At 49.6% G+C, this 23,218-nt stretch overlaps 1 protein-coding gene across 6 annotated transcripts; it reads right to left on the bottom strand.

Moving 5' to 3' along the window:
- Positions 1-5,162: 5,162 nt before the first annotated feature.
- Positions 5,163-18,124, bottom strand: NFE2L1 (NFE2 like bZIP transcription factor 1). Of its 6 annotated transcripts, none has more exons than XM_072938866.1 (6): positions 17,999-18,124; positions 14,931-15,934; positions 9,949-10,164; positions 9,446-9,535; positions 9,064-9,222; positions 5,163-8,272 (listed from the first exon to the last, which is right to left on the bottom strand). In XM_072938866.1, exons 2-6 carry the CDS (start codon positions 15,438-15,440, stop codon positions 6,920-6,922), a joined length of 2,328 nt encoding a protein of 775 aa, XP_072794967.1. In that variant the 5' UTR covers positions 15,441-15,934; positions 17,999-18,124; the 3' UTR covers positions 5,163-6,919. The 6 variants fall into 6 exon arrangements, with proteins under 6 accessions (XP_072794967.1, XP_015103378.1, XP_072794966.1 ...); XM_015247892.3 differs by lacking the exon at positions 17,999-18,124 and adding an exon at positions 17,425-17,578; XM_072938865.1 differs by lacking the exon at positions 17,999-18,124 and adding an exon at positions 17,418-17,537.
- Between the last annotated feature and the right edge of the window lie 5,094 nt (positions 18,125-23,218).

The following is a 23,218-nucleotide window of genomic DNA, read 5'->3' as shown; positions in this document are numbered from 1 at the left end:
GATTTTGTCTTGTCTTGCCAGAAATCCTCCTCGCCTTTTATTACCTTATAGATTTGGTCTGTTTGGGAACAACGTCGACACTTGGGATGGTCTTATTTCTTAAATGCTATAGGCTTGAAAATCTGGTGCCTGGTGTGAATCTTTGAGTGGTCTACCATATTAATTTAGTAAATGCTCATTGGGCATTTATAGTTGCTACAGAGATTTATAAAGATTGTCATATCATTGTGTCCATATTGTTCAAAGTTTGTTTTGCACTCTGTGACCTGACAGCACTTCCAAACTGTGATGTTTGGAAACATGTCATTTTGAGTTAGGTTTAGATCCTGGTTCTTGTATTGCATAGATTTGTGTGGCCTTAGGGAACGTCTACTTCTCCAAATTTTTCAGAAATTGGTCCCATGTTTGATCAATGAATTGAAATATCATCCATTTTCTTAACATTGTTTTCTGCCTTTAATTCTAGAGCCAAAATGGGACTAGATTGTTGTCACTTATAAAAGGGGAAATGGGATTTCCATTGAGATTAGTTCAGCTCTGCTCACTAGTGCAAAGCATTTGTTCCATATAAACTGATGTGTAGATACATAGGTTTTTTCAAAAAGCCTGCTAGGAGTTTTGGGAGACATAAGTAAAGTGGAGCTGGGGAGACCTTTTTATGTAGAGGTCTGAGTGTGTCCAGCGGCAGAGCAGTCTATAGCCAGTTTAGAGAGTTGGGGTGGACAGATATGTTCTGGTTCTGTTCTGCATCAGATAGACTGAAATCAGCCTTCATTCAGCCTTAGTGTATGTCCAGAATGGGCTGCTATTCAGCCTTAGCCTTAACCCTTGGAACCAACTTCACCATCACTGCTGGCATTCTGGAGCCCTTGTAAAACCATATCATTCTTCCCCAGGGAAGACACCGAATTTGAATGCATGCAATGAAAATGGAAGTGAAGATAATACACAATTTTGTTATCTTTAAAAGCTGATATTCACATTTCTAGATTCAAAGTTTAAGGACAAATTTTTCTTGAGTGATTGTTGAAGCCACAAGTGCATGCAAAAATAATTCTCTCTCTATATATATATAATAGGCACAACACATCTGCTTTAGAAAGTATTTGGAGAGCATTTCTTCAGGCAGTGCAAAAATGTTTGTTGGACAGCTTCAATGAAATTGCATTATTGTAGACCAGGAGCTGAAGAGGAGATGGGTTATCTTTGTTACCATTACAAAAGAACAAGAGTTTACTAATTTGGTGACAGAATCATTATCAGAAGTGGCAAAGCCAAAGAAAATACCTTGCTCCTTCACTGCCTTCAGTTGAGTTTCAAGTCAGTAAATGGACACTGTATAATGACCACAGAAATACTGTCAACTGACAATGCTCAGGAATAACTTTCTTTTCAATGGCATTTGGAAGTTTTGACTCTCAATTCTGAATTTTTAATAGTTAAGTTTTTAAGTACTTACTTTCAAATAAAATCTGACATTCTAGAACTGATTAAGGCTCAGCTCAATTTGATTTTAACCCATAGCCACTGGGACCACGTGTACACAGCACATCTTTATGGCCTGTGGCACTGGGAATCTGCGTTATAAAGTGATTATTTTCCCTCTAGAGAAAGAGAAATTATAGAAGAAATTGCTACTCCAAAATAATTTGGTGGAATTGAAACTCCGAAATCCTAATTTCTGCAGTGGCTTCCAAATCCTGAACTATGTATGGAGCTGGGTTCTGTTTGAGATCAAATTTATCTGATCAAGTCATCTGATTGGTATTCATATTAATCTGATGTGCAAGTTGGATCATCTCATGAGGACAGTCTCATTTAAAACTTAGAAATGATAGGGCTGAACTAAGTCCAGGCTCAGTGTTTTCCCTTCGCTAGAATTTGATTGAAATAACAAATACTGCTACCAGGCCAGCATTCAGCTTAGTAGAGGAAGGAGTCTTGGCTTCACCTTGCCTTTTAGCAGTAGATAGAGACGTCCTCGTGTTCTGGTGGGTAGTTAAGGACGTCTGATAGGGGAGCTTAAGATCCTCAGACAACTGTTAGTCTCTGATCTGCACAGTTGTGGCTTGACTGTCCAGCAATGAGGTTTTCTCCCAAAGTTACTGCTTTCCTGGCCAGTGTGTTCAGAGTTGCTCAGAACGTTTAATCGACCTTGGCCTTCAGAGCTTCCCATTGAAAACTGCTGAATACTGAAAGTAAATCTGAAATAAAATCATCCTGGGATGAAAAGCATAGTTAGCCCTGCTCTGTGGGGCAAGTAGAGTAAGGAGTCTGTTTCTAAGACTTTTGCTTAGGCCATGACGTGGCAGGACTCTTGAGGCATGGCTGAAACGCGAAGTTTATAATATGTGCTGACCAGTTTTTGCTTACATTAAATAACTTGTGTTAATTCACCAGCAGGTCTGAGTCTGCATTGTGACCTTGTTGGTTTACATGGTGGTTTGTGATAGTACCAGAGTCACTGTTTACCCCACGTGGATTTTTAAATCCTAGTTGACTTTGACCACTCCTGCCCTGTTTACTGCCACAGGTCAGGCTGGGCAACTTTGGGGCCTGGCTCTGGGACATGGGCCCAGTTTCCGTTACTGCGTCAGCCCCTAGTGAGGGCTGGAAGGCTGAAGGCAACTCAATTAGCCTCATTACATTTGTGTTTAAAACAAAAGGCAGAACACTAACTCTTGATCTTTTCTTCACCTCTCCCCAAGTGATTTAGAAGTTTTCTTGGTAGAAATAGCATCTGGAATTAAGTAAATACTATGCAACCTACTGCACTCTGCAGTTAGATTAGAAAGGAACCAGCTTTAAGACTCTCTTTGGTGTTTCTGCACACTCAAAAAAGAAGACAAGGGTTTCTGTCCAACTGATGCCACCTGTTCAGCAAGGTCCCCTACTCTCCCTCCACTGGAGTCAACTTGTACACTAGATTCTGTTTCTCAGCTAATTCAGGCAGACATGAACTTTCAGATATGTCCTGGACAGAAAAAGGACTAGAACCCAAATAAGGTGTTAAGTTTCACATGTATCCCAGAGTCCCTACATGCTTATTCTCTACTACAAAGTTCAGAACTAGAGGCAAGGAGGATGCCCAACCTGTGTGTGAGAAATAAAAGTGGAAGAAGGGTTTTTTTCTGCAAGGCACTTGTTTCCCCAGTTATTTGCCAAACAAACCTGAAGAGCAGCAAGGTCTGGTAATTGCTGCGGGTAGTAAAAGCAGGGATGAAGGCAGCCTGACGAAGGCGGGACTCATGGAAAGTACCTCCCCGTTCACTGGCTTTTTTGCTGTTCAGCTTTTCCTAGTAAGGGTGAGGAGTCAGCTGTGGAGGCCAGGTCTTGATAACACTGAGCATGTCTCTAGATTACTATTCCCCCCCACCCCCAGTTCTAGATTCTAATTTTGATACTGAAATAGGCCTGGCTTCATTAGTGAGATGTGTGCAGGGCAGAGCTTGAAACAAATGGGTCTGTTTCCATTGCCTTACATGATTTAAGATGTGTAGGGAAATCAGTTTGTCTTGACTAAAGTCAAGACAAAACAAGCCTTCAACCCCCACACAAGCAGGTCAGGTTACCCTGAAGTTTGGTTCTTACTTAAACCTGAGGCCTGCTCATCTCCTTGTGATAAGCATCGCCCTCCCTCACTTCCTGTTCCAGGTGCAGCAGCTTTCACAGACCTTACTTGAGTCCTCATATCTTACTGCCAGAAAAAGCCTTGAGCTAGAACACCCACTCCACCTGCCAACAGCAAAAAGAGGTCAGTCCCACGACAGTGTTGACCAACTTGGCCCCAAGCCCCAGCTAATCAGCATGCTCCCAGACACAACTGTACATCCCTCCATAAGGGGACATGGGGGAAGTGGGGGGTGAACAAAATAGACTCTCAGATCAGAGGCAACACTAGCAAAGAGGGGTAAGAGGAATTTTTCTTTTAAAATCTTTAAAATCTGTTTTAAAAGTTGCAAGAGAAAAGTTATAGCCTAATTGTGTAGTAAACAAAAATACATATACACATTTCTAGAAGGGATACAAAAACATTACTCTGGATTTTACTTGTCAGTTTACTCTTCTATAAATATTTCTTAACAGCATGAATTAAGTTTTTGCAACTTAACTTTTAGCCATTTTTCCCCCTCCTTTAAGAATCTTAGTTTTATTTGGCTTGCAGTCGTAAGTTAAGTACTAATTAGGAAAGATCTCGTTTGACAGGACCAACCCCTTCTAACTAGATGGAGGGAGGGAAGCCAGTATAAACTGAAACAAGTTAAGAGCTTGGTATTATTCCTAGAATTCTATTCCAGCCCTTAGGATAAACTCTAGTAGCATCATTAAAGGACTAGGCTGAGCCAGGTCACACAGTGGTACATGGGAGTTCAAGATCATAGGTTCCATGATAGGGATTCACAGCTTCTGGTCCTGAACTTCGTCCAATCTCAGAGACCGTCAGGTGAGTGTTCAGTACTTGGGCGTTTGTTAAGCATCTACCCCTAGGTGGGCATGTGGCGGGTTCCAGAAACCACCCAGTACCTTAAAACATTCAGCTTTTCACAGGCTTTTCATTTTTTGAGGGAGAACAGATTCTGGTCAGCTCAGCTAGGGTAACTTTCCACTGCCTTAAACCCTGAGGTCTGGCTTTCTGCTTCTCTAGTTCATGGTCTTGCTGTTACTATGAAGTGGTTGTCATATGCTGGTTCCGTAGATATCTCAGGTTTTCACCATCACAGTTGTTCAGTGTGACTACACTCCAATGCTATGCACCCCCTTGGGAGGTGCGGCCACCAGAGAAATAACCGCACAATGAATATTAAAAATGCAGTGTGCCGCGGGTGGACAAGTAAGGAACTGGGCTGGGTGATAACACCCACCTCACCTAGTCCTATCAGAAAGAGAGGCCAAAAAGATTCTGAATCCTTCCTCTAAAAGGATTCAGCTGGCAAACCCTGCAAAAAGATAACTAACACCTGATTGGAAGGTTTGACACTATTTAAACCTTTTCTTCTGCCTTTCTAAATTCTTCATTGCCAACCTCCCCTGCTCTCTACCCACTTTCCCAAGAGAGCTCTGCCTTAGCCACACAATGACCAGTCCTGTCCCTCATGGGGCCTGTTTCCATTACTCTCAACTTAAATTCAAAGTAGGGAAAAATTGCACTTGAGAATGAATCATCCATTTTATTTTATTTTATTTTGTCATGTGCTCACAGCATCTCTCTCTCTCCTCTCCCTGGCAGGTCACAGAGATAAATTAAAAATAAAATCTACAAGGAAAATAATTTATAAAAGCACTTTCCAGGCTCATGCCTTCTATTCCTACTGCTCATTTAGAATTTCCCCCACCCCCACAGTGGGGAGAAGAATCGGTGCTTCCCCCACTTCAGCTCACTCCTGCTGATCTGGGCAGACAATGCTCCAAAGCCAGGCACGAGTAGGGGCAGCAGTGGCAACAGAAATAAAGACACTGTGGTCCTGGAACCACCTGACCACTTTGGCACTCCCCTCTCTGCCTCCCCTAGGCAGTCCTCCAGGAGCCCTTACTAAGCTGGGGGTGCCAAGAAACTGCCTGTGGCCAAAAGCCTAGGGGAGGGGTACCCTCAGCCCCCATTACATGCACTTCTCATTTTCCTAGAAAGAAACCCAAAAAAGAAAGCAGACGGAGACCTCGGGACAGAGGAGAAAAATCCCAAGTGTTCACATGGTTACACGGAGTCTTTATGGCAAAGAGAACATTTAGCAGCTTTGAATATTGGGGTATCTCCTTTTTACTCAACACAAGCATTCTAGACCCTATAAGTGAAACAGGGCTCAAGCCCTAAAAAAAATCAAAGCGCAAGAAACTCTAAGAGAATTAGTTCTTGTTGTTGCTGCTGGGTTTCATAGTTTCTTTTTTCCAGTGACAAGCCCAGTTGTTGGTAGGGGAGGCCTGAAGGCAGGGTCACTCCCCAGTGTTGTGCTGAATACTGCCTGGCTTCTCCACATCCCCCTGCCTCAGAGCAGCCCCCAAGAGGCTGCAGGCCCAGCACTAGGGGCTCTGCCAGCACCCCAGCTGCAGAAGAGCTCCAAGGCAGCCAGTGAGGAGTGGGGGGCACGCGGGCGGGAAGGAACAGCGTTCGCATGCAGGCTCTGATGGAGATGCGGGAGCCTCAGCTCAGGGCTGACTGGGCACATAAGACGGACGGCAGGGCAGTGAGTGACATGCTTGGTGTTGGGGCTGCTGCAACACGGGGCCTCATGACCCTTTCCTGTTCACTCTAACCTTTGACCCTAACCCTCCAAGCCAGTGTTGGGTCCCAGTGGCTCCCCTATGACTGTAACCTCACAGGAGATATCCAAGAACTCCCTTTAGGTTTACCAAAGTGCAGGAACAGAAAGAGTTCACAGCCCCGCCACCCCCCAGAACCCACCCTGTGTTCCACCCTCTGCTGGGGTGAAGTGGGGTTTACTCACACCAATGACTTAGTCCCACTTAAAACCTGCAGCCTGGAATCCTGGCGAGAGCCAACCTTAACCTGCCCTGTGATTTTCTTCCCGCTTTGATTTTTTGGGTTTTTTTTTTTTATTCCTTTCTTCCTTCCTTCCAGGAATGAGACTTTCTACTACTTTCCTCTCCTCTCCCAAGTCCCTTCCTTCCCCTTTGTTGGCCTCCAGCAATGCCAGCACCACCCTTCCCTCAAAGGAAAGGGGTAGGGGGCAAGGACCCTGTCCACCCAAATGGTCTGGCCACTTCCACCCCCTCCCACAGTGGGGGAAGCTGAGCCAGACAGCGCCTGCGCCTGCCTCTTCCTGTCCGCTGACCCGCAGTCATCCCATCTGAGAAGATCTATTGGATAAGAAGGCATTAAAGTCCCCGCTGTAGGTCCAGGTCCAGGCCCAGCCCTTCTCCAGTTTCCATCTCGGTGAGCGTCAACCCCCCTTCCTCTCCAGGCTCACTTTCTCCGGTCCTTTGGCTTCCTCTCCTGCCGCCGGGCCTGCTGGTCGGCCAAGGTGCGGGGAATGAGGAGGACGCTGCCGTCCCCGGCGTACTGGAGCGCGTACTGGCTGGGCGAGTAGGGCCGCCCGTTCTCATCCCGCAGCCGCCCAAACACCTCCTGGTACAGGCTCTGGACCTTCTGCTTCATCTGCCGCAGGGAGCGGAGGAACTCCACCTTCTCCCGCAGCAGTCGGGCTTTGTCGCGCTGCAGGTCCTCCACGTCGCGCTCCAGGTTCAGGATGGTGTCCAGCTTGCGCTTGCGGCAGTTCTGCGCCGCCATCTTGTTCTTGCCGCGGCGCCGGATGTCACGGATGAGGCTCAGCTGGGCCTCGCTCAACTGGTATTTGGACAGCAACTCGTTGAATTCCTCCACCGGCAGGTTGATGATCTTGTCATTGGTGAAGGGGATCTTCATGGCTCGGGCTCGGTGCTCATCCCGGCTCATCTGCTTGTCCAGGAAGTCAGCCTGCTTCTCCTTGCTGCCTTTCTTGAGGGCACTGGGTGGTGGCAGGTCAGCAGAGTCGAGGGCACTGGGCGCCATGTTGTATGTGTGATTGTGGCCCACGTGCTCCAAGTAGGGCAGGCAGGAGAGCTGAGACGGATCCTGATAGCTCATGCGGCAGAACTTGGAATACTCGGGCTGGTAGCCCACAGCGCCCTCGGCCTCTTCCAGATCCAAGGTTTCAGAGTCAGAGCTGTAGCCAACGGCACCCTCCTCAGAAAAGGAGGAAGAGGCTGAGGAAGAAGTAGAGGAGGAGGAGGAGGAGGAAGAGGAGGAGGAGGAGGAGGAAGAGCTGCCTTCAGAGCTGCTCAGGGAGGAAGGGCTATGGCTGGAGTCCAAGGAAAGGCCTGAGTCAGAGTCAAATTCTTCTTCAAGCTGGGAGGCCTGCACGGGGTTAAAGCCTTCTTCAATGGCCAGGTCCATCAGGCTGATCTCATCCAGCATGGCTTCATCTAAAAGACCCCCCAGCGGGTCAGGCAGCTCAGGGCCTGCTGTGTCATTGGCTGTGCTGTTGAGCTGGGCCGGAAAGAAGAGCCCTGCCAGGTTGGTGGAGCCAAAGGTGGAGTTGAGGCTGGTGGAATTGCTGGGGACCAGCGGGAGCAGTGTGGAGCTGCTGGCCACAGGCAGGCTCTCCACCTCGGGGCTGAAGAGTGAGAAGTCCTGGCTGCAGCCCCCCAGGGATGCCTGATGCAGGCTGACATTCTGATTGATGGGAGTGTTGGGGGCAAGGCTGTAGTTGGTGCTCAGTGGGTCTCCAGGAGGGGCATTATACAGGATTTCACTTGTTGATGTGTTCACTTCCATGGCCTGGGAGGGGAGAAGAGCATCACCATTCACTCAGCTGTGGCTGGGGGCTCACACTAGCAGGCACCCAACACTGGCATGGCTGCATGGGAGTAAAGGCAGGAGAATGGAAACCAGAGCCCATGGCATCAGCTCCTGGCCCCACTTGATCCATCAGGCCTGGCAGAGTCGGGTTCCTCCCTGCAGACCCTACCCTAACACACGACTGATCAGTTCCAGGTCATGTTTGGCCAGATTCCCCCATAACGGAGGGAGAAGAAAACACCTAATACTGACTACCTCTTTACTACAAAATCAGCACAGTGAAAGGAACACGCAGCCTTGGAGTGAGAAAGCCTAGCTACACCACTTGCTGTGTGACCAGGAGCATTTCACTCAACCTCTCTTTGAAATTCAATTTCCTCACCTTTAAAATAATAAAGGGCTGACTAGATGATTGTGAGGGTCAAGTGAGATGACAAGGGCTGTACTGTAAGGCACTGCTGGCATGTCAGCTCTTATTAATGCTAAACCTTGGAAGCACCTGGCCAAGTGATACTCTGCCTGAAGGGAAAGGAAGAAGGTGAACCTAGGAGGTGGGCCTGCTTTAGAAGCTCAGCCCCGGGGCTTTAACCCAGACCCCAATCCTGACCCCAGGCCCTACTGCCCCAAGGAGACGCCTGGACAGTTACCACTCAGAGTCCCTACTTTCCTATGCATCAGAGAGGCTCCTCTTTTTACAAAAGTGAAAAAGCAACTGAGTATAAAGATACCCCACATGGAGTTAGATTTGTGCCCAGTCCTGATAGTCCTACCTGCATTTCCATGATGGACATGAGATCTTGCCACTGCTGTTCCAAATCAAACGGCGACTCAGTCTCAGTCAGGAGAGGAGACAAAAGGTTGTTCTGAAGACCTGGGGGCTCACTCTCACTAGGCACTGCTTCTGTTATGCTGGAAATGTCTGCTGGAAACTAAGGCAAAACACAGAGGGTTTAACAGAGGAGAAGGAAAGACCACTTTCTGCTCACCTCCCAGAGACTACTTAAGGTCCTGATCCTTCCTTCCTCTGAACTCACCCCCAGCAGCCAGGAGGCGGCCAGCACCAAGAGCTGGCCCCTCAGACAGTCACAGAGAGACACACCATGTGCAGGCTGCCCTGCTGGCTCAGTGGGCTCTCCCTGGAGTCCTGCTCACCTCAGCATTCTCCCCAAAGGGGCAGGTGGCCTCCAGCAGCCTAAGGCACTCTTTCAGGGACAGGGCTGTCTGGTCCTCCCCACCAGGCACCTGTGGCAACAGCAACTGTAAGTCTGACTGACCTGGGCCTTGACTGCCTGTGGGCTGAAGCCTCTTTCCCAGCCTTTCCAAGGGGAAGCTTAAAGGAGGACCTGTGTGGTCGCAGGCCTACACTCTCTCTCTATTCCTAGGCTATCAGCTAGCCCTGAGTCCCAAACTTCAGGGGAGAACAGAGAGAAAGGAAGAGTCCTGACGCAAGCAGAAAGCTGCTAGGCGCTCTGCCTCCAGCGTGCAGTTCATTACGAGGCGTGGCCCCTCTGCTTCTGCTGCTCTTCCCCGCCCGATTCCTCAGTCCACTCACTGTGATTCAGAGACCCCAACCCAACGTATACATTCACACCCATCTCACAGACACAACTTTTCTCTAAAAAGAAGTTTCTAGAAGTGAGCAGAGCTCGGAGTACCTGTGCAGGGAAGCTCTCCCCAGTCTCTCCATCCACTAGCAGATTTCGTGCCAGAGCTTCTGCACCCTCGCTTGGCCAAGTGTCCTCCTGCTCTGCTCCATCTTGCAGTTCCTTATCCACATCTTGCTCCTTCTGGCGATGACTGTAGTCAAAAATCTCACGCCCAGCCCCCAGGTCAATATCCTGCCGCCAAAGGATGTCAATCAGATCTATGTCCTGAAAGACAGATGACCGCGACTTTAGCTCTGGGGTCTACGGACTCCTCCCTGTCCTTTCCCTCAGAGGTCCCTCCTAGCATCACTCCAATTACTCTGGGGTGAGGCCCCTCCCATTCTATACCTGCCAGCCTCTAGCCCCTGGCCCCTCCATACTAGCAAGGCTTCATTCATCCATTTCCAGAGACCAGCCTCCAAAAAAGAAAAAAAAGAGCTAGCAAAACCACTAGTATGACCACCACTATACAGGTCTGTGGGCTTAGGATCTGGACCAGAGACACAGCCAGGCCAAAAGGCAGGGCCATCTCACCACTGCTCAAGAAGGAAGGGAGAATCAGGAGACACTTCTCATTTCAGGAACGGGAATCCCTTAAAACTTAATTTGTAGGAAGCTGGCCATGGCGAGCAAGGGGGAACTGTCACGCAGAATTGCTTCCTGGTGGCCAGGCTTGCATCAGCCTATGGTGCCATTTCATTTGCATAAAGGGGTGGGGTGGACTGGAGAGGAAAATCCCTGCATTTGCAACCACCTGATGCAACCAATGACAACCACAGGCTGTCTCCAGCCCTTCCTACAGCCATTCCCTACTCCCTGGCTGAGGCAGGAGTAAGGCTGAACACCCACAACTACTAAAGCCCAGGCTCACCTCAAGATCCATCCCTGCCAGAATGCCCACTCTCAGCTGATGCCAGCAAGCTGCCTCAATCCCAGGAGAGCCTCAGGCAGTCATATGATCCTCACTGGGCACCCCACCCCTGCCAAGGCCAGCCCCACAATGTCCCCTCACACCAGTGCTCACTCCCTTACCACACCCCAGGACTCACTGACTCCCATCAGTCAACCCACTCAAGGACATAGCCCCCATCACCGCCCAGCCACAACTGCCACCATGGGCACCAAAATGCCTTCCTCCTACTCTACCCTGGCAGCTCCTGATCAGTTCCTGCTCTAACTGCCACCCCCACTGCCACCAGCATAGAACCCCAATAAATAAGAGACATTTGGGCTTCCTATACATGCTGCCCGCTGTGGCTGAAGAAACCCTAAACTGCTGCCTTCCATTCAGAGGTTAAAAGACATACTTTCCAGAAAGCAAAATCCTTAGCTTAGCCCCACCTCCCTAGCCCTGCCCAGGTATCCCTTTCCCACCATAACCCTCCCTGATCCTGAGACCTCCCAGATGTACCTCTCCCTGTAGTCTCCCCACATACACCAACCTGAACAGAAGCCCTGGACCCAGGAGCAGAGGGGGGCTGGGCCACCCGGTGACCAGCCACCAAAGAGTTAAGGGGCCGGCTCCCTTTGGCATGGTCCCCACCACTGTGAGAGCTTCGGTCCAGGCGGGTCATGGTCTGCGAGGTGAGCCCCAGGGCAGCCGGTGCCGGGCAGCCGAACAGGGGGCTGCAAGTAGCTCTTGGCTTGCAGGGAGCGCACCAGGCTGGAAGGGTGGCCCCTTGCTAGCTCCGAGGGGCCTGAGGAGGGTGCCCCACCCGTGCTGCTGCCTGGGCGGCCCAGCCCAGCCCCCTTCCTCCATCCTGAAGCAGCCCCCTCCCACCTCACAACCCCAGTTCCACTCAGGCGCCCGGCAGCCCCCACCCTGAGCTCACCGCAGAGGCTGCAGTGAGATGGGACTCCCACCCCATGCTCCGTGCTCAAGCTGCAGAGGAAAGCAAGCTCCCTCCTGGGCCTATCCTCCCGCTCCTCCCTCTCTCCCCCTCCCCACGCCCCCCAAACTTGTTACCTAGGCTGCAGCAAGGAGCCAATCCCCTCCCCCTCCCACCCCGCAGGTCACTGCTGAGGCTGCAGAGAGCCAATCCCCTCCCCCAGGTCAGCAGCTGGGCTGCGGAAAGAGCCAATCCCCTCCCACTGTCGTTACCTAGGCTGCGACGAGAGCCAATCTCCTCCCCCAAGCCTCCGCTGGAGATGCGGAAGGAGCCAATCCCCTCCCACCGCCTGTTACCTAGCTGCCGTCGGGAGCCAATCTCTGCACCAGGGCAGCTGGAGAAGCTGCCGCAAGGAACCAGCCCATCCCCGGGCCGCCTCCGTCTCCTCAAGGAGACGCACCCAGGGGCGGGTAGCCCCACCCAGCCCAGTCAGCCAGCCGGGGTGGCGCAGTGAGAGAGCCCTGGGGGGAAGGGGTGCCACTCTCCCTCCTGTCGCATCCTGCTTACCCAGCCCACTCAGGACTGGGCAGACACTCCTCCCCACAGCTCCTCCGGGAATCTAAGTTCTTCTCTGGAAGTGGAAGTACTTTTCCCAGTCCTCAGGAGGGCTGTGGCCAGTTGTCCTCAAGCCCAAGGATCAAAGCTAAGCTGGGCAGGAACCCAGTGCACCCAGATCCACTAGGACCCAGGGCATTTGTCACCCTACAACAGGCCAGAAGAGAAGAAGGGGGAAAGCCATCTTTCCACATGCAGCGATGTGACAGATGTGACAGGGCCGGCCAGGTCTAGCCCCAGGCAAGAGGAAGGCGACACAGGCCTGAAGGCCAGCACTGAAGGAGACAGGTGCTCCACAACGTCCTGGACACAAATGTGTCCCCCACTCTCCTTACCCCACGCTTTGTTCATGAGCACTCTCTACCTGAGCCCTGGCTCACACCTCTAAAGCAGGAAAGAAGCCCCTGACAGATGTAAGGTCACAATTCCAGCTCCCATCCTCACTGCTGCTCCCCTTGAGCCTAAGGTCAGGTCAGGGACAGTATGTTCTCGGTCGCAGAGCGCTCCCCCTCGCCTGCAAAGAGCTGTACACAGGCCACCCCCCTGCTCTGGGCAGAGTGCCAACCTCAAGGGGAATCCTATCCCTGACAAGGGCCTGGGCTATAGCTGTCCATCGAACAGGCCTGGCAGCAGGGGAGAGCTGCCACCCTGGGGATAATACCAGCTCCAGCAGTGCCTGTCACATGCTCTGGACCTGGGTATTTTTATCCCTGAGTTGCTGAGGAAATGTTGTTCCAGACACATAATAATCCTCCCTTCCCCCATACCTAGCCTGGGCCCCTAATGCTGACCTACCTCCAGCCCTCACAGGGAGCAATGAAGACTTGGGGTCAGTCAAAGCACAACCTTCAAAAAGGCCAAGAAACAGAGGGAAGCAAGGTCGAAGTACCATCCCATCCGACTCCACCCCAAACAATTATATTCACAACATACCATCCTATCCCAGGAGAGGTCCCTGCAGGAAGAGGAATGAAGCTCCACAAGTAGGATTCCCAAGCCCAGTCATACCTGCCCCTCAAGGAGCTACCATGGGGCAGGAGGATGGAAGAGGAGGCTGGAAGGCATACTTCTTCAGATCACTGTACCAAGACTGGGGCCCATTTGAAGGAAAAAGAACAGAGGAAGCAGAAGAGAGGTAAAGTTCCCAGGGGCACTGTTAGAATCTCAGAATAGACACACTGAAAGGTAAGGATTGTTAATGGCTCCCATACTCAGTTGATTCTAGTCTCTCTCAAAGTAGATCCAGTATAAGCCAGCTGAGCATAAAGCAACCCTGGCACTACTGACACTTGGGGCCAGATCAGTCTCTCATCTGGGGGCTGTCCTATGCTTTTTAGGAAATTTAGTGGCATCCCATGCCTCTCCCCACTAGATGCCAACAGCACCTTCTCCAGTTGTGACAACCAAAACCGTCTCTAGATACTGCCACATGTCCCATAAGGGGCAAAAGTCACCTCCAGTTAAGGACCACTGGCCCAGAGAAGTCACACACTGACAGTCACTAACATTCTGAGAACTGAGCTCAGGAATGGGCTCGAACACAGGATGAGGAGCAAAATCTGGTCTGACTGGTAGGCAGAAAAAGCCAAGTTCTACAGCATCTGTAAAACTTTTTAAAATACCTCCACATTCCCTCTTCCCAAACATCTACCCTATCCCCACACAAGACTCAGCTTTGGAAAACCCAGCCCAGTGCAATCCAGCCTCCTCTTTCCCTAACAGACGGGCAAGAACAGTGGACCTTTTTTGAGCTTTCTTAAGACTGAGTAGCAAGCCAAGGCCAAACACAGAGCTCACAGCAGTCTTATCACATTGGTGGGGCAGGGAAAGCAGAGGCCATTTAACATCATTAAAGACAAATGCATCACCTTCTGCCCAGAACAGTATGCCAGCCACATGTAAGGAGTTAAGATGTCTAACAGCTCAAAGCAAGCTGACTTCAGCAGCAGAATGCAGCTTCTCTTCTAGCTCCCATCCCTATGCCCTGCAGTGAGCCTTTAGCAAAAAAAGGGAGCTTTGGCCCTCTCCTGGCCAAGAATAACTATCTAAATCTACCCCTTGGCTCAGGCCCAGGAGAGCCGACTTATCAGGACCTTACAACAACAGGCCTGACCACAAAGGAGGAGAACGTCAGGATACATATGTGTGTTTTGATATGGGGGGAGGTACAAGGCAACAGTCCACAAAATATTTGTGTCTTAGCAACAGATACACACTGCATCAAAGCCCATCACAACATGACTCCCTCCCCCACCCCAGGCCTCCAGGAGTCATGTTGAAATCTAAGCAGTAAACACACAGGCATGTTCTAGGAACCTCCTACTGCCCTGACAGTACATTTAGAGGTAGGTCAATGGTTCAACACAAGGAAAATGCTCCCAGCCCCCAATCCGTCAGACAATTCAGCCCATTCTTATTCAAGAACAAAGCCTGAAATCCCCCTGCAACCTCTCTGGTTCTTTATATTATTGTGACCACATTCCTTCAGGACCAGCCCATCCCCCCAACCCAGATCCTTCCCACCCATCCCTCCATGTAGCCACTAACCTCTTTGGTTAAGTCTCCACTGACTGGAGGGGCCACAGCCCCCAAATCCTCCAAATCTTCACTGAATCCGGGCTCCGTTTCGCTTTCTCGCACCCCGTTGTCTGGGCCGGTCACATCTTGGAGACCACTGGAACTCTCGAGGGTGAGGCCTGAGCTAGGCTGGCTGCCAGAGACAGACCCCTCCGGATCTCGGTGGACCAGCCAGGCGTTAACCTCAGTGGTCGGCACCTGGAACCTGTCCAGGGCCCTCACCTGACTGAGGAGCCGCCGGGCAGTGAAGTAATTGTCCAGGTCTATGCTCTTGGGGTGGATACCATAGCCATCCAAGGTATTCCTCAGGTTGTGGAACTGGGTCTGAGTATAGGCAGAACTGGGCCCCAGGATGATCTCCCGGAGTGGGGGGAGCTGTGAGGTCAGGTAAGTATCCACGTCCACCCGCACCCCAATCAAACTGAGCAGAATGGTGAACTGGAGGAGTCCTTCCGTTAAGTATTTCTTCAGAGAAAGCATTGCTGAAGGACCAGAATGTTTATGCTTTTTGGTTTTTAAATCTTCCAAAAGATAAATCAAGGCCACTGCTCTGCTGCTCCAGCCAGCAAGTTACCCGCCTCAGTGCCAAACCCTGTACCCCACCCTGGCAACTCCTTGATGGCCTCAGATGAAAGCACACCCCTTGGATCCAAGGCCACACTCCAGACCACATTCACTTTTCCCTTCTTGATACCTCACCTCTGAAAGTGCAACTGTTCCTAACCCAGTCCAGGCCCTCAGGGCCCACGTGACTCACTGTCTCCACAGTCCACATACAGTCACTTCCTCACTCACGTTAGCTGGCCTCTCTCTGTAGATTCCAATGCAGGCTGTTCTCAGGAACAGCTGATGGATTTTTTTTTTTTCCTTCTCCTTCCTAAGGTTTATTTTCTTTGGCTGGAGCTACAGGCCTTTTGTCTTGGGTCAGAGTGTCCCGCCTCCTCCACACTTACCAGGGGGGTTTCCAGAGAAACCTGCAATAGGAATCAAAAAAGCAAGAGAATAAGATTCCATAATTTTCATGCCATGATCAGGGCAAAAGGTAGAAAACACATTAAAAGGCCACTTTTATTTTTTATTAAAAAATAAGTCAATTATTATACTCCCAGAGAAACAAAAACAAAAACCTGTTACAGACAACAACTATGAAAGGAAGATATTGCTCACAAAGGGTCTTAGTTTCTAGATATTAATCTTGCAACATCTTAAAAGGTAGCTCATTTTGGATAAGCTGATAATGCCCAGAGCATCCAAAATATTTTACATGTCTGATTTACTAACCCTCCCCCAACCCCATACACACACTACCCACTTCTATTTTTAGCTTGAGAAGTCCATTTCCTATCTTGAAAGAAAGTTTCCCATCTCTCGCGAGAAAACTGCCTGCAATTCTTGTCAAAGGGGAGGGAGATTATTAATGGGTGAGAGTGTAAAAGGACAAGAGGACAACCACCACATCACAGTAACCCTTTTTGTTTTCCCAACTTTGAAATCTGATTTCCCTTTCCTATCACTCACATTAAAAAAAAAAAAATGAGGGGTACTAACAGGGATGAGGGGGCCCTGAGGCAGGATTAATTGGTCCTGAATTTGAATAGACAAATTTTATTTTTATTCACTTGACCTTCTGAGCCAAAGCAGAAGGATATGACCCAGTCCCCAACCCAGATAGCCAAGTGGGGAGAGAGTAAATCTGCCTTTCAGTTTCTAGCCTCTACTTTTGAGCTTCCATTACCCTCAGAAACCAAGACATAGCTCTCTCCTCTTCACTGTTGTGACCCATGTACCAACTTAATCCTAAAGGGAAAAGAGGGATCTACCCACACACATACACACACACACGCCCCCTTAAAGTGGGATCCACACACACACACACCCTTATCTGGTTAGAGTAAACACAACTGCGACCCAGAATTCCTCCTTACGCTACCCTCCAGTTCTCACACAATTTATTACTAAAACCTCCCAAGAGCCAATTAAGTACAAGAAACCGGACAAGGTCTCTTAAAGACCGAGTAAGGCCAGGTCTGAGCCCAGTCCCACCCTGCCCCGGATACCCGAGTCCGGCTGGGACCAAGTCGCCATGCCGCTCCTGGCGCCTCGGCTTCTAGCCTTCTGGAACAGCAGCGAACAAGTGCTACTTTCCTGGCCTTGACCCTCCCTTACAGCCAAACCCCACCCCGCCCTCCGCCCCTGTGGCCCCACCCCACTCCCAAGCCCGGGCCTAACACCACGCCTTCTCAGGCCCTCAGCCCTCCCCAGTCCAACCCACGCCGCAGCCGGCTTTCTCCGCGGCCTCTCGGCCCCTCCCCGCCAGGGCCAGGGCCTGGCCTCGACGCGAACTCGGTTCGGCCGCCCGCTCCCGCCTCCTGCCCCTCAGCTCCACCCCGCCGCCCTTCACCCCATAAGCCTCGGCCCCACGGTGCTGCGCCCCTCCCGTCAGGGAAAACAATGTGCCTGATACCCGCTGCTGAGCTCGGCTTCCGCCGCTGCCGCCACAGCAGGCCCTCAACCCGAGTCCAGGCCTTGCCGCCGCCACAGCCGGCCGGCCTAGAGCTCGCCAGCCTCTGCTTCCCTCCCGCCCCCTCTTTCCACCTCACTCGGAAGCCCGCCCTCCGCGTCCCAGGAACACGTTCCTCCAATCGACGAGGCGAGACCGCAGCCATCGCCGGATGTCGCTTTGATTGACAGCAGAGAGAGCCCAATGGGCTGAGTGTGCCTCCTCCTCCCTATAACAATTTCCCAAGACTGACATGGTCCACGGCCCAATGGGCATATAGGTCCACCCCGCGGCGTAGGCCGGCCAATAAAAGGGGCGAAGGGCCGGTCTCCCGGCGTTCTGGACCTCCTCCGTGCGCCGGCCGCAGGAGGTGTTACAGGCTGGGCGCGTAGTAAAAGAAACAGGCTGAGCGCTTCCAGTGCATCGTTTGGCGGGGGTATAAGGTCTCACGGCCAGTAATAGGAGGTGGTATCGCCGTCGGAGCGCGGAATCCCCCCCTTGAGGGTTCCCACGATGACTTGCAAAAGTCCTGTGAGACCTGAGCGGCTGTGGTGGGGCACAGAGCATGTGTTTCGCATGTGGGGACGCTCGTGCCGCCATCTTGGGTGCTGGCAGCGGAACCCGCTCCCCCAGCTTCCGCTCCGTGCGGGCCTGGCATATCGTCCCTCGCCAGCCAGGGACTGTTGCACTGTTTGTCCGGAGCAAGGGTCGCATCGTGGCAGCAGCCCTGTGGACAGGTTGCCACGACAGTAGTGGGACATTGGGAGTGTAAGAGATACGGCATAATCTGTTTTTTGTCACGATAGAAACACCCGGAAGAGCTCTTCCTCTCTCTAGTCTTCCCTGCCAAGCTCCCATGGAGCTTAGTTTTGCTTTTCAGGAAATTTCCTCAGTTTCTAGTGTTCTCCAGTTTCACCTCGGCAACATCTTTTGTGATTTTTCAAGCATTATTTTACCCCCAACATCACTTGGGGAAGCTGGCAAATTTTGAGGCACTGCTCCAGAGGTTCTGATACCCTTATTTTGGGGTGGCAGCATGATAAACTTGACTGTTTATTAAACCACTCGGGTAGTTTTAATGCTGCTGGTGTGGAGATCACTTTTAGGCAGCCACTGAGTTTAGTATGTTGAATCTGCTATGTTGTTCCCAGCTGTGGGAGGCATTGGCTCAAATTCTTGACTCCTAATCTAGTGGGCAAGTCATTGGTCCTTGTACAACCAAGGACAAGGCCAGCTGGTCACTCATTTGATGAGAACATCGAGTCCATCACGTGTCTGGAGAGTTAGGCAGCTTCATTTGGGTTAGTTCACAGACTAAGGACTTTCACCATGTAGAAGTATACAGCAGCATTCATTAATTGAATCTTCAGAAAACTGAGCCAGTTACCCTTTCAGAGAGAATGTGCTTTATTTTTTTCATTTTACTGTTTGTCTCCCAGGGAGTGCTAAAATATAAACTCCTTAAGGACTAGAGTTTTGTGCATCAGCTGTTTAGTTTTCAACACCTAGAACAGTGCCTGCAACTTAGTAGACACTCAATAAATACTTGCTGACTAATTGAAGGGGAACTCAAGCAGGTAGGCCTGCGATTTAAATTTCCTGTTATATTACCATATATAAAATAAACAACAAGGACCTACTGTATAGCACAGGGAACTATATTCAATTTCTTATAATAACATAATGGAAAAGAATCTGGAAAAAAGTATGTATAACTGAATCACTTTGCTGCACACCTGAAGCTAACACTGTAACTCAGCTACACTACAATAAAAGTAAACTTTTAAAAAATTAAGTTCCTGTTAAAATCAGAAACTAATACTTGGAGGAAGTGTGATTTTGAAGAATATGGCATGTTATCAAGAAAATGGTTGATCGTTCAACCCCTGAATAAGACCACAAAGGTAAATACTACCATTGGATAAGAAAGGAGAAGTTAAGGTGTGATCGGTAACTCTAAAAATGTATCAACGGGATTGAAAAGGAAATATTTTAAAACCACAGCACTAAAAGATATCAAGAGTAGACTGAAGTTACCAGGCTTAAATACAAGACTATTTTAAGAAGACAGAAGGAAAAATTGCATACTAAAAGTGGCCACCTGTTTGACACAGCAAATACAGAACAATTTTAAACCCTGTCATAGTTTTGAAAAAGCAACAACTGGGCAATCCTATATGGGGAGTCAGGGAACCTTAGCACCAACAGTGGACAGTCCATTTGTATTTTTCAAGTTTCTTTTGCGCTACATAGCTGGGTACCAGCTGCCTGGGATAAGAAACAAAGTCATGTAGTGTATATAAGACTAACAAGAATCAAGATAAATATTCACTGAAATGGCATTTGTGGGTGGGACTGCCACACTGGGGCGATAACATGTGATACTCTCATGACACTTTGAAAGCCTAAATTCATTTGGTCACTTTTTAATGGCTTATAGCTTTGTTGAGATAGCACTCTTGTCCATCCTCTCCTTTCTGGGGTCCTGGCTGTGGAGAGAGCAGCAGGCTCTGAGAATAGGAGGGGCTCCATGTTAATCCTTAGAGAAAGGGGTGGGAGAGGTGTAGTGTCTTTTGTTTTTGCCCACACTATCCTGTTCCTTTTCTTTTGCCTCCCAGCTTCAAGGACTGTGTTTAAATGTGTATAATAAGTGAGTGTAAAGTTGGAGAGAGATGGATGAGGAACTGTATTATTGGATTAAAGAACGACAGGGTAGTTTGAAAAAATTTCCTGCTCAGCAGTTACAGAAAGATGGGAAGAAAAAGGGGAGAACAATTTCTGGCCCATTGCAAGGGCTGAGGAGAATGTAGGTGCAAATAAAGTCTCAGCAGCAGGTGGTTAGGCCTGGCACGGTGTGGGCGTCCAGGATATTTAATATTTTCCTTGTAGGGTGGAGATTGAAATACTGTCTTCTACTCTGTCTAGAGTTCCAGGTCAAGTCTGAGCAGGTGCAAACCTCCTTCGCAGAACCCACTGATTAACCTTGTAAAATCCAGGGTGTATCCATCTTCACCGGGGAAGCTACCCGCCTCCCTCCCCCACAACACTCCTCCTCCCCCTCTTTGCCTGGGACAGCTGTTAATAGGACAATTACCCAAGAAGCAAAAGAAAGATCCCGTGCTGATGTGTCATCAGTCCTGGTTTATCCATTAAGTCAGAGGGAGAAGACCACTGGAAAAAGTGAGCGCATGCACTTGCTCCCTAAGGGAGAGGCTGAGAGCCATCAGTAGAACCAGGCCTTGCCGGGGAGACTCCAGGCTGCTCAGGAGAGGAGAGATGGCAGTGGGAAGCCAGAAAGAGGGTTAGTTCTAATACACAGGGATTTAGGGTCATAAAAAGAGCCAGTTAACTACACTGAAATCTGATATGTTGACCCACCTTCCTCCTCAGGAAAAGCTTTTGCTGCCACCAGCAGGCACATCCATCCTCCAGTCATCCTGAGAGAATGACACCTGCCAGGAAACCCTCAGAGGGAACGTGGGAAGGCAGGCTGGCTGCGGCTCAGAGTTCTTGTGGAATGGCAGAAATTGCTTTTTCCCCAAGGGGAAACCCAATCTTTCTATTCTGGTTGCCCATTAGTTTTCCTTTCTTTAAAATTATTTTTATTTTTTTTAAGATGAAAGTAGATCTATTCAGGGAGATTGCACACTCCATAGAGTGCAGGCCATCTCAGACGGCATAAACATGTTTTTAAATGTCCCTAGTCTATATAAATACTTCTCACTCTCCAATTTGCAAGTATTCCAACAGAATGGATGAAATGGCTGCCTGAGATTTCCTTACCGCCCTTCTGAGAGATTCTAGGATTACATCCTGTCAATACTAAATGTTACCCTGTTTTGCAAGGAAATCAATTAGTTTTCCAACTAATTCAGACATCTGGCCCCCTTTCTTACATGGTAAACATCATTAGCAAGCTTGTTACCATTAAACCATCAAAAGAGGTAAAGCTCTTCTGCAAGCTAGCCTCTTCCCTGTACACCCTTCCCATGGCTGTCTTAGAAGATTGCTTCTCAACCCTGGCTGCACATTAGAATCACCTGGGGGGCTTGTAAAAGATATCAGTGCCCAGGTCCCACCCCCAACCAATTAAATCACAGTCTCTCAGAGCAGCCTGGGGCGTCAGGATTTTGTAAAAGCTCCTCAGGTGATTCTTATGTGCAGCCAGAGTAGAGAATCACTAGCTTGGAGCAGGAATCCAAGTTGGGTAAAAAAGAACAGCAGCGATAACGCACGAGCACAGACTAGAATCACCACTGGACTTTAGGATGTCCTCCTTCTCAGTCGTAACATGTTGTCTTCCTGGACCTATCCAATGAAAATGCCTCATTGGTCACTCATGCCTTGGTGTAACATTTCATGAAGCTGGGTTCGGCCATCCCGTACGTCTCACCACACTGTCCCAAACAATGTTGGGTAATTTGCTTTGTATAGCTCTCAGTGCAGCATGTCATAATCAGCAAGGTACTACTGTGAGGGGGGGGAGTGGATATTTTGGATTCGGAGCTGCGTTCAAAAGTCTGGCTCTGCCACGTACTATTTGGGCCCTCCTGAACTAAAATGGAGATGACAATGTACATATTCACATTTAAAAATCAGATCCTGTGCATAAAGCCATTCATGCATGGGTAGAGCTAAGTGTGAGGTCCCTTTCTCACTCAACTCTCTACAACATTATCCCAGAGAAAGCCAAACATGTTGCAGAAATGAGAGCTGTCCTTAGAATGGTCAACTGGAAACATCCTGCCGACAGAGCAGGGAAGCTTTTGTTTTCTCTCTGGAGGATGCCACAAGCACACACCTCACACTACACACACACCTCCCCCACTTGACATTATAGCAGGAAGGATAGAGAGAGGCTGTTACCCGAGGGAGCTGTTTCTTCTTCTCACACAAGAACAGATGCTGAAATCCTAGGACAGACAGCACAGAATACGGCAGCAGGAGGTTGAGTCAGAGGAAATGGGATGGTCTCACCTCCAAGATACACCAAGGCCCAGAGGGGACACTTCTGAATCACTAGGCTCCTAGAGACGCCAAAGGGCAGAGACATATGTGTATGTGTTTTTACTACCAATTCTTGTAATAAAGGAGAACAAATCTGACTCTATATTGGGTCTGTTCCTTTAGTTTAACCACTGTGCCCTGCTTTCTAGGCTTAGTTTTGCTAGCTGTGCACCTTTTGTAAAACAATGTTGCCTTTAGCCTGAAATATACAGGAGAGCCTATTCTCGGGGCTCTGACCTTTTAAGGATGTTAGCACTTCTGCATTTATGTAGAGATGGTAAGTTGCAAAATAGAGAATAACCTTTGTTGGAGGTTTACAGGGACACCATGGCCTGACCCACAGGGACACCTACAAGAACAAAGAATTCCGGCAGCAAGAAGTTTGCAACAACGAACCACACCTCCTCCCCAGTTTTTGTTTGTATAAAAGGAGCCTGTATTCTGACTGGAGTCGGATGGTTCTCCATGACATTCATCTGCCATCCTCTCGGTCTTCTGGCTTTCCGAATAAAGTCATTATTCCTTGCCCCAACACCTTGTCTCCCGATTTATTGGCCTGGCATGCAGCGAGCAGAACAAGTTTGGACTTGGCAACATTCTGAGTCCAGCTCCTCCATAGACTCCAGCTGGTAGAGTTGCACACAGCACCTCCCCCCTGGGCTCCCCCACCCCAACCCAAGGAAGCTGAGAGCCTGGAAACAGCAAGGAAACTGCTTTTGAACCCAGCTCTGGCTTCCTCATTCCGGGAGGC

This window comes from Vicugna pacos, chromosome 16 (genome assembly GCF_048564905.1).
Source record: "Vicugna pacos chromosome 16, VicPac4, whole genome shotgun sequence".
Taxonomy (NCBI): Eukaryota; Metazoa; Chordata; class Mammalia; order Artiodactyla; family Camelidae; genus Vicugna; species Vicugna pacos.
This window is presented reverse-complemented; position numbering and strand designations above follow the sequence as displayed.

Bases quoted from the DNA above. Each gene is read 5' to 3' on its own strand.
- NFE2L1 (XM_072938866.1), bottom strand. From the start codon at position 15,440: ATGCTTTCTCTGAAGAAATACTTAACGGAAGGACTCCTCCAGTTCACC. The intron at 10,165-14,930 runs GTTAGTGGCTAC...TCTGTCTTTCAG, and splicing joins GTGGAGACTTAACCAAAGAG to GACATAGATCTGATTGACAT. The intron at 9,223-9,445 runs GTGAGCAGGACT...GTTTTGCCTTAG, and splicing joins CCTTTGGGGAGAATGCTGAG to TTTCCAGCAGACATTTCCAG.